Source organism: Hemicordylus capensis, chromosome 10 (assembly GCF_027244095.1).
Source record: "Hemicordylus capensis ecotype Gifberg chromosome 10, rHemCap1.1.pri, whole genome shotgun sequence".
Classification (NCBI taxonomy): Eukaryota; Metazoa; Chordata; class Lepidosauria; order Squamata; family Cordylidae; genus Hemicordylus; species Hemicordylus capensis.
In genome coordinates this window covers 19715496-19732549 of record NC_069666.1, presented here as the reverse complement: position 1 = coordinate 19732549, position 17054 = coordinate 19715496, and the positions used below count along the sequence as shown (strand labels likewise).

The 17054-nt window shown below is 49.9% G+C and overlaps 1 protein-coding gene across 5 annotated transcripts in view; it reads left to right on the top strand.

The window, feature by feature from the left end:
• CCDC33 (coiled-coil domain containing 33) overlaps positions 1 to 17054 on the top strand; it is a 243129-nt gene that overhangs the window by 198952 nt on the left and 27123 nt on the right. For all 5 annotated transcript variants that reach the window (XM_053273156.1, XM_053273159.1, XM_053273158.1 and 2 more), the window contains 2 exons: positions 10511 to 10578; positions 13151 to 13190. In XM_053273156.1, the coding sequence (XP_053129131.1) occupies positions 10511 to 10578; positions 13151 to 13190 (108 nt within the window). The remainder of the gene's footprint in view (positions 1 to 10510; positions 10579 to 13150; positions 13191 to 17054) is intronic.

Sequence of the window (17054 nt, the reverse complement as noted above, 5' to 3'; positions counted from 1 at the left end):
GCTCCAGGGAGACAGCTAGGTTGGGTGTGGCAGGAAACGGGAAGCCAGGTCAGGAAGGGGGTGGGGCTGGAAGTCGGCTTGAAGCCGATCAGCTCTGCACGGGGGTATTTAAAGACAGCTGATTATGAGGGGCTGCTTCTGAGTATGTGAGTTGGGAGTTCTCCAGGAGAGGGAACCGGCTGAATGCAGCAAGCCGGGAGGACGATTCGGGTGACAAACTAACCTCCTCCCCTGGCTGTTCCTGAGGCTGACCTTCTTTTGGTGCTGACCCAGTCATTCTGGAGTCCAACAAGGGCTAGGGCCCCACCCTGTCCCCTGGGAGTCTGACAGGGGCCTTTGGTGTCAGAAAAGCACAGATTTCTACATGCATCGTATATTCGGGCAGCCACATCCTGCACGGCAAACAGCACTGAGCATGCTTCAAATTGGCATTCAGAAGTGCTCCTGGTTGCTAAGAGGACCTGTGTTGTAGCAACAGCAGCCACTAGCAGGGGGAGCTGCCGATGCGCCGAGAGAGAAGGCCGTGCCTGAGAATAGCCGAGCGGCCCTACCCACAAGAGTCCCCTGGTTTCTCCCCATGCCGCAGGTATCTCTGTAAGTTTAAAGCTGGCCTGGCCTCCTCTTCCACCCCCAGTTGTCATTCTGGACGGTGGGTGGGTTGGACGCAAGCCAGAATGCCTTGGGGCTTGTCCCAGAGAAGAGGTGGGTAGGCACCTGTTTGCTTTGCGGCTCTGAGGTTTGCACAGGCCTCCGCAGGGTGCTGTTTGGAGTGACAGGCACCTGGCAACACACGCCGGCTTGTCAACTTGATCTCTGCCCAGCTTGGGGGAGGGCTGAAGCAACTTCCAGTCTCTGGGTGCTGCCAGTTTTTCTGTGCTGGTGGAATGACCTGTGCAGAACTGAGCCCCTCGGAAACAGGAGATGACCTTGTACTACCGACCCTTCTCCTCAACCGTGAGTAGCCAGGAGGATGGGGAAATGGCATGGCCTGCCTTCTGCCTTTGGGTTTGGGGGGAAATCCGTGAAAGCAGGCGGTCTCAATCATGGGTCTCCTGAGTTTGTTGGACTAAACCTCGGAACTTTGAGGAGAGCTTGTTATAGGAGAGGAGAGCTGGTCTTGTGGTAGCAAGCATGAATTGTCCCCTTTGCTAAGCAGGTCCACCCTGGTTTGCATTTGAATGGGAGACTACATGTGAGTGCTGTTTGCTGTAAGATATTCCCCTGAGTGGGTGGGGCTGCTCTGGGAAGAGCACCGTGGAGCTTGCATGCAAAAGGTTCCAAGTTCCCTCCCCAGTATCTCCAAGCCAGGGCTGAGAGAGACTCCTTCCCTGCAGCCTTGGAGAAGCCGCTGCCAGTCTGTGTAGACAATACTGAGCGACTTGGACCAATGGTCTGACTCAGTAGAAGGCAGCTCCCTATGTTCCTAACTGGTGTCCTAGGTGACTGCCTAGGTCTGCCTAGTGGATGGGCCAGCCCTGTGTTGGACTACAGATCTCATCCTCCCCAGCCTGTGGCCATTGTGGCTGAGGATGTTGGCGCTGATCACCATCCCCACCTCCCCAGCCACAATCGCCATGGCCTGGGGATGTGACTGGGGATGATAGGATCTGCAGTGCCACACAGGGCCGGCGCATACTCTAGGCAGACCGAGGCAGTCTCCTAGGGCACCACTTCTTGGGGGCCGCATAAATAGTGTCAGAATATAGCACTGCCAATTACTCTTTCTCCCTGAAGCACTGCACTGCCATGTGGAAATGTAAGATGCAATCCTGCATTCTGCCCCACAAAAGGCCTCCACATTCTGCACCCCAAAAGCCACAGTGATCATTGCACCTTGGCCCCCAATAAACAGCTACTCTCATCAGCTGCACTCCCTTTCTGGAATATGAATTGCCTGCCTCAGCATCCATTTCCAAAAAAATAAAAATAAAATTAAAATGGTGGCCATCTGGATCTCCAAATTAACAGCAGCACCTTTTCATCTCTGGTGTTGCCCCCACAATAGACTGGGAACTCTCTCCCACCGTATCCTCAGACCAGCACAGGCTAGTCATTCGCTGGCCATCCACATGGGCTGATCATTCGATCTTACAAATAAGCAGCCTGCACAGCTCAAGCCAGGTCTCTGAGCTTCTTGGCTGGGGTGTGTGTGCCAAAATCAAACTTTGCCTAGGGTGTCAATAACCCTTGGGTCAGCCCTGGTCTTTAGCTTTACCCAGAGGCGTAACTAGGGCAAACGGCGCCCAGGGCAAAGACTGAAATTGTGCCCCCCCTCCACCCACCCCCCAAGCGCCCAGAGCCTTTGGATGGATAGATGGATAGGGCGGTAGTATTTTATAGTAATAAAATAGTAGTAGTATAAAATAAAATAATAGTAATAATAATGTAATAAAAATAATAATAAATACCACAAATGTGTGTCCTCTGAGGCGAGGGGATGGCTGTGGGCGGCGGGGGAGCAAGCGGAGTCCGGACTCGTCCCCATAGTGGCGGCCACCACCAGAGCAATGCCGAGGTCTGCCGTGTGGCCCGGCGTCGCTAACCAATTGAGATGGGGCAGGAGCGGGGGTGAGCAAGCGGCAAGCAAGGTCCTTGACTTGTCGCGGCAGATGTAACACAGACGCCGAGGCCTGCTGTTCGGCCCGGCGCCGCCCACAGCCATCCCTTGCTTCGGAGGAGTCGGAGGACACACGGCAGCAGGCAGAGGGACAAAAAAACTTTAGGCGCCCGCGGCGGTGCCGCGGCGGATGTAACACAGAGCCTGATGCCGAGGCCTGCCATTCGGCCCGGCGTCGCTTCTGAACTGCAAGGCGCGCAGGCGCTCCTTGCAGTTCAGAAGCGACACCGGGCCGAACGGCAGGCCTCAGCATCGGGCTCTGTGTTACATCCGCCGCGGCTCTGTGTTACATCTGCCGCAGCAAGTCAAGGACCCCGCGGCACCCAGCAGCCAGCCGGAGCCAGGCAATGGGGGGGGGGGCCCGCCGGGACCGCTCATGGGGAGGGGGGGCACCACACGCTCCTTTGCGCAAAGGGCGGACTGCTGTTGCGCTGGCGCTGCCATTAAATAGTTTTTTAAAATAATAATAATAATTTTTAATGGCACTTTTTGGCGCCCCCTACCAAGTGGCGCCCAGGGCGCATGCCCTGCCTGCCCTACCATTAGTTGCACCCCTGGCTTTACCTAACAGCAACGGGAGACCCAAGGTTGACACCCCAGGACCCAAGGCTGAAATTCCTTGAGTTAAAGAGCTAAGATCTTCCCTGTCCAGGCAATCTGTCTACCACACCCACACTCAAATTAGCTTTACCTAGATTAATGTTCAGTGTCCCCTGCTTTCCTGAGCAATGTGAGATCCAGGAGGCAGCACCAGAGTGGGGATTGTTCAGCACATGAGACTTATGTGCCTTTGTAAGGTCTGCTTTATTTATACGTATATAAGCAAAGCAAGTTGGATGTAAATTGTCTTCTTGAGCAGGCAGCAAAATTGCTGGTCTTGTATTAGAATGCCAGAAGGCAAGATCCGGGACCCCTGCAGTCTCCACCAGCCACTGCTTCCAGGCCAACTAATTCCAGCGAAAACTCACAGCTCAGCCTGCCTCTGTGTCCAGATCCCAATAGTCCCTGGTTCTAATTGTCTCCCTTTGGTCTCACGTTCTGATGGATGTTGCATTCCCAAGGCTGGCACGCAATTCCAGGCCATTAAGGACCAGGAAAACACTTAGTCCTCCATCAGGCTTGTCCAGCAGAGATTACTCTGTGCAAATACAGGAATTGTTGCCAGTGTATGAGACAGTTCTGGGAGGGGAGGAGTGGCCATAGCTTAGAGATGTGCACGAACGAATTTTCCAATTTGTTTTGCATTCGAATCAAATTACAAAAATTCATTGGACCAAAAATTCTGGTCCAAAGATTCAATTTTGAATCAAATTCTTATGGATTTGACCCTGTTTGGGTGCCTTTCTAACCAATCAGGGGGGCTGAATGGTTTTAAAAGATGCCAAAGGGCTCTCAAATTGAATTAGAAGCGAATAGAAAAATTTGATTTGAATTTGAATTGAATTGCCCTTGTAAAGGGTCGACTCACCCAGATTTAAGTCGAATTGATTCAAATTTGAATCGACTTGCACATCCCTACCATAGTTGTGCCAATGGAGTCTGTGTAGACAATACTGAGCTACTTGGACCAATGGTCTGACTCAGCAGTAGTAGTAGTAGTAGTAGTAGTAGTAGTAGTAGTAGTAGTAGTTGTTATTATTGTTGTTGTTGTTGTTATTATTATTATTATTTATCACCATCATCTATATATTTATTTCTCCTAAGCGTACCAGTCACTAATCCCATGTGTGGCAGCTCTCGAGAGAGCAGCTGTCTGGGGGATAGCGACGGGGAGACAATGGCGGTGGCAGGCCAGGCCAGCTGACTGGCCGCCAGGAACAGGAGGCTGTAGCTGGCCGGCCTGGCCCAACCGCCGGGAGGAGGAGCAGGAGGCGGCGGCAGGCCAGCCGCCGGGAGCAGGAGGCAGTGGCGGGCCGGGCTGGCTGCAGGGAATTGGCGGGCGGGTGGGAGGAGGTGTCGGCCAGCCAGAAAGCACAAGGGTGGGAAAGAAGTAGGCCGGGCATTGGGGGGGAGAAGCAGGATGGCGGAGGCACAGATGCTCTGCGCCCCGCCCAGCTAGTTGTTGTTTTTGTTGTTGTTGTTATCATTATTATTATTATTGGCTGGCATGTGTAGACTTAAGCATTTCTGATTGGCAATTCTGATTGGCCCATGCTGCTGCAGGCATCTAAAGAAGTGCCAGTGTGCACACTTGCGCCATTGTGCCAAACCACCAGCACTTCCTTAGAAGTCCACAGCAATGCGGGCTGATTGGAAATGCCAGCTTAAGACGTGTTCTGTATATGCAGAGCAGACAGTCCATAAAGCAAAGCAAGAATAAGGAAATGGCTCCCTGTTCCCAAAGGAATTTATAATCTCAAATCATGCACAAGGGAGAGAGAGACCCTAGGAACAGCCTTTGGGAGGGATGCTGGGCTGAGTAGGGACAGTTGCTATCCTTCTGCTAAATATAGGACTCGCCTCTTTAAAAGGTGCCTCTTAGTCCAGTTAGCAGCGGTGATTCCCAAGTGGTGTGCCACAGGCTTAAGCCTGAAGAGGGTTGCCTGCCCCTAAGGGGTTCACAGGAAAGAAGGAACACAAAGGGAGCAGCCACAGCAGCCTCTGAGAGGGATGCTATTCTAGGATGAATGGGGGAAGCTGCTCTCCTCTTGCTAAACACAAGCGCACCCCCAGTTTGAGAATATCTCTTTGCCTAGCTCTCAGTTTTGCGGTCTCATAGGCACCTAGGAAGCTGCCATATACTGAGTCAGACCATTGGTCTATCTCGCTCAGTATTGTCTTCACAAACTGGCAGCAGCTTCTCCAAGGTTGCAGGCAGGAATCTCTCTCAGCCCTATCTTGGAGAAGTCAGGGAGGGAACTTGGAACCTTCTGCTCTTCCCAGAGTGGTTCCATCCCCTGAGGGGAATAGCTTACTTCTGGTCTCCCATTCATATGCAACCGGGGTGGACCCTGCTTACCAGATCTCCTCATCTCTCCCTTGAGTTGTTTACTTCCCTGTACCTTTCAGAACAGCCACCTAATGGCACAGCAGGGAAATGACTTGACTAGCAAACCAGAGGTTGCTGGTTCGAATCCCCCTGGGAGACGGCAATGGTCAACCCCTCCTGTATTCTACCAAAGACAAGCATGGGGCTCTGTGGCTGCCAGGAGTCGACACCGACTCAACGGCACTCTTTACTTTACCTTTCATCAGAAGTTCTGAGATAGAAGTACGAGTCTGAATCACCAATCCAATGCATTGGACAGCTCATTTTCTGTACAGGGGAGTCCCGGGCTTAGATCTTCATTCTACCACCGTTCTCTGTGTTAGCAGCCATCCGCACCATCTCTCCGCCTTTCCTCCCTCACTTAGAAAATGAATCAGACAGACAATATTTTAGGGACGTGCCCTGAGTCTTTCAGGTGAATACCGAAAGAAGGATGTATCCTGCCCTCTTGTGGTTGGCTGGGTATGTGGTTGGTTGATCCTTTCTGGCGAGTGCAGATTGAGCATATAGCTTAAAGTAAAGTTGTGCCATCGGTCAGTGTTGACTCCTGGCAACCACAGAGTCCTGGGGTTGTCTTAGGTAGAATACAGGAGGGGTTGACCATTGCCTCCTCCCGCGCAGTTTGAGATGATGCCTTTCAGCATCTCCCTATATCGCTTCTGCCAGATACAGGTGTTTCCCATAGTCTGGGAAACATACCAGCGGGGATTCGAACCGCCAACCTCTTGCTCGCTAGGCAAACCATTTCCCCGCTGTGCTGTTAGGTGGCATGCATATATAGCTTACACATGAGTAAAAGGGAAGAGGGATAGCCAGCCCACGCAAACCAGAAATGGTGTGGGTAGCCTTTGGGTTAAGTGGATCTAGACTGAGGTCTTCACCTTACGGAGCAGTGGTGTGATTTCTTCACAAGACACCTAGACCCTAACTTCACTTATTGTGTTATCCCTAACCCACACTTGTTTTTCTTAGTCCATTCTTCCAGCTTTGCAGTGTGGGTTGAATAGCACAAGGAAGCCTGACTGAAGAAGATCACGGCTGAGGGTTGTTCCCAATGTGTTTTGATTTTAATCTTTATCGAGATGTATTCAGTTCCTTTACAAACCAGCTCAATTCAATTGTATGGCAGGGACCTCTGATCAGGCAGCTTCCCACATTGTGTTTGTGTGTGTGTGCGCGTGTATATATAGATATTCTGAGTCAGAATAAAGTCCTTGAAAATAACTGTCCTAAGCACTGATTATTTTCTCTAATTTTTACTGCATCCTTATGAAAACATTTTATGTAAATGGGGTGCAGCCCAGGGGTAATACTTTTGGATCTGGCAGGGTCCGCAGGAGGAGAGCTGGTCTTGCGGTAACAAGCATGATTCTCCTCTTTGCTAAGCAGGGTCTGCCCTGGTTTGCATTTGAATGGGAGACTACATGTGTAAGTGCTGGAAGATATTCCCCTTAGGGGATGGGGCCACTCTGGGAAGTGCATCTGCATGCTTGCACTCAGAAGGTTCCAAGTTCCCTCCCTGGCATCTCTAAGATCGGACTGACAGAATATCTGCAACCATGGAGAAGCTGCTGCCAGTCTGTGTAGACAATACTGAGCTAGATGGAGCAATGGTCTGACTCCGTATAAGACAGCTTCCTATGTTCCTATAGGTGCGAAAAGATTAAGAACCCCTATTCCAGAAGGATTCTAGATATAGATATATTGATACAGATATATATATAGAGAGAGATACAAAAGCCTTCTGGGCTTAGCACCTGTATAAGTCCTGAATCGCCTCTCTCGGACAGTTGTATCCCAACCTGTGAGGTCTTCTCAGCTCGCCCTCCTTAGTGTCCCGGGCCCTGGTGTAGTGTGTGGTGCCTGCACTGCCTGGGCCCATAGGAGGGCCTTCTCTGTGGCTGTCCATCTTCTTTGGAACACTCTTACCCGCCAGATTCATGCAGCCCCCTCCCTGGCTGCTTTTTAAGCCCTTCTTAAGACCCACCTTTTTATTTATTTTTTTAAATTGATTGTTGTTGGTACTTCTGTTGTTCACTGCCTAGAGGCTTTGGAGTAGGCGGTATATAAGAAGTTTCAATAAATAAATAATTATAGCTATTTTCTTAGGATACTTCCTTGTTCCTCCTTAATGACTTTGTGTGAAGAAAAGCTCAAAACTCTGGGTCCTTGCATTAGGAAGGGACAAATTGGAGTTGAAATGCATCCGGTGGCGAGGGGGGATACTCAATCCTTCCACAGTCCATTGCTTGGTTTGCATGATCAGCAAATAATTTGCATAATACTGTTGCAATGGACTCTATGTGGGGCTCCCTTTGTATGTAGTCCAGAAACTGCAGTTGGCCCAGAATGTGACAGCCAGGTTGGTCTCTGGGTCATCTTGGAGAGACCATATTACTCCTGTATTGAAGGAGTTACACTGGCTGCCGATATGTTTCCGGGCAAAATACAAGGTTTTGGTTATTACCTATACAGCCCTAAACAGCTTGGGCCCTGGGTATTTAAGAGACTGTCTTCTTTGCCATGAACCTCTTCGCCCGTTAAGATCGTCTGGAGAGGTTCGTCTGTGGTTGCCACCAGCTCATCTGGCGCTCCTCAGGGACGGGCCTTCTCCATTGCAGCCCCTGGGTTTTGGAATGCACCCTGGGTTTTGGAATGCACTCCCTATTGAAATAAGAGCCTCCCCATCTCTGGCAACTTTTAAAAAGGCACTGAAGACATATTTATTCACCCAGGCTTTTGATTAGATTTATAGTTTTAATACTTTTAATGTTGGGTTTTAAAGGATTTTAATGTTAATGATTTTAATGTTTCAACGATTTTAATTGTAAACTAACCAGAGATGCAAGTTTTGGGTGGTATATACATGTGTTAAATTAAATGAATGAATGAATGAATGAATGAATGAATGAATGATATGCAAAATAGGCTGCCCCAATTCGAGGGACTGGGATATGACGGGGGCAGGGCATGAGACTGATTATTGATCTGTATTTGATCATTTCTAAATCGTCTCTTAAGCATTTGGAGCTCAGAGTTCTTCCTCCGAGACCCAAATTGCTAATACAGATGTTCCTAACCTGTGCTAGTCCAGATGTTGCTGAACTACAACTCCCATCACCCCCCAGCCACACTACTTTGTAGCTGGGGGTGATGGAAGTGGTAGTTCAGAAACATCTTCTAGACTACTACAGGTTGGGATCCCCTGTGCTAATACCCTTCCCAGAGAGAGTGGCTGTTCAGACAACCAAAAACTGGGTAGGACAAGTATCCTACCCAGCTTTGAGAGCTGTTGTGTGCTCCCAATTTCTGGTTGTGTGGGAGCAAACTACTGGGTTGGAGGAGGGAGAAGTGGTTGTGTGGGAGACAGGAAATGGGTAGGACAGCGCCATCCTATCCAGCTTTCATACCCAGCATTTTACCAAGGTAGGAGCAAAAGCTGCCCTCCCCAGATCCTGTCTCCCACATGATCACTTCTCCCTCCTCCTCTTCCCTTATTGTTTGCTCCCCCACGAAGAGGTACTCTAACTCCCGGATGTTGAGGCCCTGGTCCGTGGCCTCCTAGGTCTGAGGGGCCTCCAAATGGTGGGGGGGGCCTCCTGCAGCTACCCTGCCCCCGTGACTGCCAGGGGGTGAGCCGAGCAGACCTCCCCTCCCCGGCGACAGTGGTGGGAGCAACCTCTGGGTCTGTCTGTTCGACCCAGTGGCTGTTACTAACTGCAAGGTGCACCTACACAGTTGAGATCAATCGTCGCAAGCCCATGGCGTCACAGGCTTGCGACAATCTCTCTCAACTGCACAGGTGTGCCTCACAGTTAGCAACAGCCACTTCGGTCCAGCCACCCCTCTGGCAGCCCCACCTCGGTCGCATGGCGGCCGAAGTTTAAAAAAAACCATGTAGGTTCACCACGGTAGGAGGGCCCCAAAAGTAGGTTTCAAGGGGGCTCACAGCGGGCGTGGGGCTCATGGCGGGGGTGGAATTTTCACTCCGGTCGTGAAAATTACCTAGGTGCGCCCCTGCCCACACGACCGAAAATTGGGAGTGCACACAGCTCCCAAACCTACAGTTGTGTGAACAGCCTTAGTATCTTTCACATCAAAATCTGTCTCTCCCCAAAGACCTCTTCCTTAATGACGTTCTCTTAGGAGCCAACACCTGTTACAAATGGGCAACCTGAAGTCTGAGTCCATTTTACTTCCGAAAGTCTACTTTTAGATGGATAATGACCTCCTTACAAAGAGGCAAAGCATTTTTGAGATGGGACACATGTTCTGGAAAGGGCATTTGCCTTACAATTTTTGCCTTGGAGGAAGGACGTTGAGCTCAACTCATGTAAGGCAAGATTTAGAAAGGGTTGTTGAATCAAGATTGATAATCCATTGCATAACACCCTCGCCTCCCGCCTCCCCACACTTTCTGTCTTGTCGCTTATTGGTGCCAATCCTGAGCTACAGGTGTTTTTTCTCCCCTGGACTGGTATATGACATCCCTATTCACTCTGGAATCCCTGAAATGATGGCACAGCAAGTGCTGTCTGAAAGCAGCCTGTGTGTGTTAACTGGCTGCAAGCGCTGCAAATTGACTTGAAATTCATAGCACTGATGTGAATTGTCCTACTGTATAGCAGGGCTTTTCAAACTTGCATCCCCAAGTGTTGTGGGACTACAACTCCCATCATCCCCTGCTGCAATGGCCATTGTAGTCCAACATGATCTGGGAACCTTAAGTTTGAGAAGCCCTGCCTTAAAGAACTAGTGCTGGGATAAATATGCAGGAAAACACATCATCGGCATGCCCTGGTGAGCCCTCGGATGTTGTGCTGAGATCCACCAGTGTGGGCCACGACAGCTTCTCTCTTTATCCACACTTCCTCTTTGGTGACCATCTCCCTTCTGTCTTGCAGCTGCCAAGAGACAATTTTCCATCCCATGATGCTGTGGCCAAGATCCTGCCGGAAGATCAGGTGCTCAGGTACAGCAGACCATCAAATCTATGGGAGGGGAATCTCAGAGCACATGAAAGCACATCAGTTGTCCTCTCCTCTTGGAGGAAATAACAAATGGATAACTATCTTGGACAATCAGCTGTGGTGGTGCAGCAGGGAAGCAGCTTGCCTAGGGATTAGTTCAAATCTCCGCTGGTGTGCTTCCCAGACTGTGCCTAGTAAATATATTTTTGTAGTCACCTATATTGGGCAGCAGAGATATAGGGGGGTGCTGAAAAGGCATCATCTCATACTGTACGGGAGGAAATACTGGTAAACCACTCCTGTATTCTACCAAGAAAATCACATAGAGTGTGATCGCTAGGAGTCGACACCGACCCTATGGCACAATACTAATCAACCAACCATCTTGGACCCCTGTTCAACCGAGAAAATAAAAAAGTGTATTTATTAGGACCAACTTGGCTTCACACAGTGTTTTTTTTAAAACGTCAGTCTATGCTCTAAAGCACAATGAAAAACTTGAATTGTGTGTGAAGTGCTGCCTGATAGCTTACAGGCACTTTGGGATAAATCTGTCCGATATGTGAACACACACCCTCCATTCCGGAGGAGAAGTGAGTTAAAAACCCCATCTGGAAATGCTCCTGGTGGGGGTGACCTCCTTTCCACACCAATCCTTGCAAGCTTTGAAAGTGGCACAGGGGAGAGAAAAGGTCACCAGCAGCCTCTTTGTATCTCCTCGTGCTTCTTGCAGATTTTGCAAGGAGTGTGAGGGGAGCAGTGTTCCCTCTAACTGGGATTCCCAGGTGTTGTTGACTACAACTCCCAGAATCCCCCAGCAAATGCCATTGCAGCTGGGGATTCTGGGAGTAGTAGTCAGCAACATCTGGAAAGCCCCTGGAGGGGAGGTGCTTTTTGAAAAGCTCACAAGGATCAGATCACTCCCAAAGAGCTGCTCTGGTGTCAGCGGTGAAGGCATTTTGCTGCCCAGCTGGTGCCGTAAATATCTGCCACCTGAGGTGACTGCCTCACCTCGTCTCATGAAAGGACTGCCTCTAGGTGTGCTTCATATGCTGTGGGACTCGTCTTCAAAGAAGACTCTGTTCCAGTGTCCCCTCCAACAGGGATTCCCAGATGTTTTTGACTACAGCTCCCAGAATCCCCAGCTGCAATGGCTTTTGCTTGGGGACTATGGGAGTTGTAGTCAACAACATCTGGGAATCCCTGTTAGAGGGAACCTTGCTCTGTTCACAGTCTTAAGATGTTAATGGAGGAAGCCTTGTGAACTAGGTTAACACAGAATGATGCACGGTGTGAACGATCTCAGGTTATGCAAAGAAATGCTGAGAGCGTAAAGAAGCAGAGGTTCCTTCTCAGTCTTTTGGACTGGTAAATTTTCGCAGCCTTCTCATGTTGGTTTGTTGTGTGGAGTGACAGCAGTGTCGGGAGGCTGGCGGTGGCCATGTACAGCCACCGCCGCAGCCCCCTGGCCCTGCCCCCTGAGTCTGATGTCAGACGCAGGGTCTGGCTAGCCACACCCCCATGTCTGATGTCAGACGCGGGGGCATGGTCTCCCTCCCAAACGGGGCTGCGCAGGCTGAAGTGACTCTCCCTGCCTTAAAGGCAAGGAGAGCCGTTCTGGCCGCGCTGCCAATGCAGTGCAGGCCGATGTCTCTCCTAAACGGGGCCGCGTGGCCCAGTTTGGGAGGGAGATCGATCGGCCCCAGGAGCTGCCTTTAAGGCAGGGAGAGTCACTCTGGCTGCACTGCCAATGCCGCGCGGGCCGATTGTTGGCTCCAAACGTTTGGGACTGAAATAACGCCCCCTGCATCTGATGTCAGACGCGGGGTCTGTGTCTGGGGCTACGCTTGCAGCCCCTGATTGGTGGCGGCCCAGGTTCTTTGAACCCGTTCACCCAATGGTTGCTCCGCCCCGTGGAGTGATTCTTCTGTTTCATGCAATATGTATAGCGAAGGGTTCTTGTCTATCATGAATGCGGCTGCCAGATTGATCTCTGGGACTGCTTGCAGTGCACATATTACTTCAGGCTTGAAGGCACTGCACTGGCCACCAGTCTGTTTTCGGATGCAATTGAAGGTGCTGGTTATTAAATTTAAAGCCCTAAACGGCCTTAAGGACTGTCTGCTCCCAGCTGAATCTAGCCACCTGACTAGATCGGCAAGGAGGGCTCTGCTCCACTGCCGACACCTGCTGAGGTCCGTTTCCCGAGCAAATGGGACAGGGCCTTCTCGGTGGTTGCCCCCAGACTGTGGAACTCACTCTCAGCTGAGACCCACATGGCTCCCTCTCTCTCTCAGCTTCCAGGAGGAGAGTGAAGACTTTTTATTTAAGCTGTTAGCCCATTAGCTGTTCCTCATTCTTTTTAAAATTTTAGCTGCATTTATTCTATTATTACATTTTTATGTAATTGTTTTTATCAAGTGAAAGTTTACCCCAGTGAAAAAGGGTTCCCAGTTATTTTTTATTTATTCATTTAACATATTTCTATACTGCCCAAAACTTGCATCTCGGGGCGATTTACCATTAAAATCATTTAAGCATCAAATCAATTAAACAACACTGTTCTTTGTTTAGCAAACCCATCATCGAAGAAGTACACGACCACCATGATCTGGTAAGAGATTTAAGAGGTAGTTTTCTATGTGTGTTTTTAAAAACTGGAAATAAGGATGAAAGGGTCAAATGGGATGGTTAGGTGAGGTGCAGCAGTGCGGTGCAATGGGTAGAATACTGGGATTAGATGTGGGGACACCACACTGAAGGTGTGGCCATTCTTGGAAGGAAATTGATATTTATCAGTCTAGGTCAGGGATTTTCAACCTTGGGTCCCCAGATGTTATTGGACTTCAACTCCCATAATCCCCAACCAAAGGCCACTGGGGCAGGGGATTATGGGAGTTGAAGTCCAATAACACCTGGAGACCCAATGTTGAGAACCCCTGGTCTAGGTGATGTCACAGAATCGGAGCAAGGTTTGGTTTGCACATAGCAAGGAAGTATTTAATCTCTCGTGGTATGGGTTTGTTCCTCTCAGTGTAAACTCAAGGAGGTGTATCAAATAGCATTTTAGGGGCAATCTTCATAACACATCCGACAGAGCTCTTCTCAAAACTTGTATAAAAGTGTGAATTAAATTAAGGAAATATTAAGGTGCATATGTTGGATAACAGAGGTCCAGGGTTCCCAACTTGAGGCGTCCAGATGTTGTTGGACTATAATTCCCATCATCCACATACTTTGTCCATTGTGGATGGAGATAATAGGATTTTTAGTCCAGCAATGCTGGGGAGCCCAGAATTTGAAGCCTCTGACCTAGGCCATCCCGTGGGGGGAGTGGGGCCCACAGCTAATGTGCAGAGCCCCAACAAGCATGACTTGTCTCCTTAGCTAAGCAGAGTCTGCCCTGGTTTGCATATGAATGGGAGACTTGATGCGTGAGCACTGGGAGATATTCCCCTCAGGGGATGGAGCCGCTCTGGGAAGAGCAGAAGGTTTCAAGTTCCCTCTCTGTCTTCTCCAAGATAGGGCTGAAAGAGATTCCTGCCTGCAACTTCAGAAAAACCGCGGCCACATCTGTGTAGACAATACTGAGCTAGATGGACCAATGGTCTGACTCAGTATATGGCAGCTCCCTATGTTCCTAAATATTTTATAGAGGGGAAAGCTAGTCTTGTGGTAGCAAGGGTCTGCCCTGGTTTACATATGAATGGGAGACTAGAAGTGTGAGCCCTGTAAGATATTTCCCCCTCAGGGGATGGAGCCGCTCTGGGAAGAGCATCTCGGTTCCAAGTTCCCTCCCTGGCATCATCTCCAAGAGAGGGCTGAGAGAGATTCCTGCCTGCAACCTTGGAGAAGCCACTGCCAGTCTGTGAAGACAATCCTGAGCTAGATGGACCAAGGGTTGGGGTCCTCACCCCACATGCCCCATTTGCTCCCACTGGGATTCCCCCGTGTGAGAACCACAGGAATAAAAGTCTGAACCACTGGGATCTGGTGCCCTGCTTCTCCAGACTCACTCCAGTTTAGAATAACCCCTCCCCACCCCCTGCAGAGAAGCTCTCCTAGAATACTCACAGCAATTGGAGTTGCTTTGGGGAAGCAGGGCTTTGCTTTTCCCATGGGGCCCACAGAGCTGCAGAGCACCTGAGCAAAGTGGCTCAGACTGTGTCGCCAGTGATCTACTTGTGCTCCCCCAGCTATCTATGGGGGGAAAGTGAAGCAATTAGAAGCTGCACGGTGCATGCGTGGCATCGGAAGGGAAATGCTGCCCTCTGCAGCACAGAACTGGATCTGCAGAACTGTCCTGCTGAGCTGGTTAAAAAGGTGTCTGAAGGTGGGTGTTGTATTTCTTAGCACAGGGGTAGGAAGGAGAGCTGGTCTTGTGATAGCAAGCATGACTTTTCCCCTTAGCTAAGCAGGGTCCTCCCTGGTTGCATATGAATGGGAGATTTGATGTGTCTGGGCCAGTCACGTATCTCTCAGCCTAACCTACCTCACAGGGTTGTTGTGAGGGTAAACATAACCATGTATGCTGCTCTGGGCTCCTTGGAGGAACAGCGGGATATAAATGTATAATAATAATAATAATAATAATAATAATAAGAAGAAGAAGAAGGCTGTGGCAGAAAAAGACCCAAATAATCCCAGTGGTAATTGGCGCCCTGGGTGCAGTTCCAAAAGACCTTGAAGAGCACCTCAACACCATAGGGGCCACAGAAATCACCATCAGCCAATTACAAAAAGCAACTGGGAACAGCCTATATTCTGCGACGATATCTATAACAACAGCAACAACACTGACCATAAAATCCAGCCATCCCAGGTCCTTGGGAAGGACTCGATGTTTGGATAAAACAAACCAGTCAATAACACCTGTCTGACTGTGTAAACAAGAGATAAATAATAATAATAATAATGCCTTGTGGCAATCATGGCTATGCATGCTGATAGACATAATCTCAATGTATTTGTCTAATCCCCCTTTCATACCATCTGGGGGTGTTCCAGGCAAGGACTTGCTACGTAATTGCCATTCACTGTCTGTTCATGCCCTTTTTACAGGATGTCTATTTGATAGAGTTCAGATATAGGGGCTTTGGTAGGTTGGAGCCGGATCCCCCACATCACCATCTTCACGCCCCCCCCTGCCCCTGCCTACTCATTCAGGCTGAGCACCACATTCAGCCCCAACTCCACATTGGACACATTCCTGGTATTGGCATCCAAAGCACCTCAAGTGCAGGGCCATGGCTAGCATCAGAGCTGGACACACAACCCATCAGCCATTCCCGGCTGGTGAGCACTGCATTTGCTAGCTGAGTTCCTGGGGGGGGGTGCGAGGGGGCTCCCAGGCAGCCCCGAGACTCTGACAACCATGGAGTGACAACCATGCATGGAGCGGAGAAAGTGGATAGAGAGAAATTGTTCTCTCTCACACACGACACTAGAAGCAGGGGTCATCCCATGAAATTGATTGCCAGGAAATCCAGGACCAACAAACAGAAGTACTTTTTCACACTACACATAATCAAATTGTGGAATTCTCTGCCATAACATGTTGTGACTGCCAAAAACCTAGGTGGCTTTAGAGGGGTTTGGATAACTTCATGGAGGAGACGTCTGTCAACGGCTACTAGTCGGAGGGCTGTGGGCCACCTCCAGCCTCAAAGTCAGGATGCCTTTGAGTACCAGTTGCAGAGGAGGAACAGCAGGAGAAAGGGCATGCCCTCAGCTCCTGCCTGTGGCTTCCAATGGCATCTGGTGGGCCACTGTGTGAAACAGGATGCTGGACTAGAAGGGCTTCCTTGGGCCTGATCCAGCCGGGCTGTTTCATATGTTCGTATGTTCCTACAACCAGAGGACATCTCTTTCATACTTCAATGGTGGCTACGTCACTGGATCCGAAGGTTGACCTGTTGTGTCCATGTAATGCATCTGCCTCTTTTGAGACTGGAGAAAAACTGACTCTTCTGGGAAGAATGGAACAGCATTGCAATTAGGGCTGGCCACATGCACAATAAGTCAACAGTTCCATCTTAAGAACAGCGCTGCTGGATCAGGCCCTTCTAGTCCAGCATCCTGTTTCCCCCAGTGGCCCACCAGATGTGCCTGGGAAGCCTACAGGCATGAGCAGAGGGCATGCCCTCAATTCCTCCTATTGCTCCCCTGCAACTGGGGTTCAGAGGCATCCTTCCTCTGAAATGGAGGCAACCTATAGCCATCAAGGCTAGTAGCCAGGCCCTGATAGACCTGTCCTCCATGAATTTGTCTAATCGCCTTTTAAAGTCATCCATGCTGGTGGCCATTGCCACATGGTGTACAGAGTGCCACATCTTTGTGGAGGAGTGCGTCTCTGCACTTGCAGTGAGGTTTGGAAAGAGGGACCCCTGTCATCATACTTCTGAAGTTATGAACATCTTCACCATGACATTTCCCTCAGTGCTGGTTGAGCACTGTGGAAAGGGAAGCTTTCTTGTTC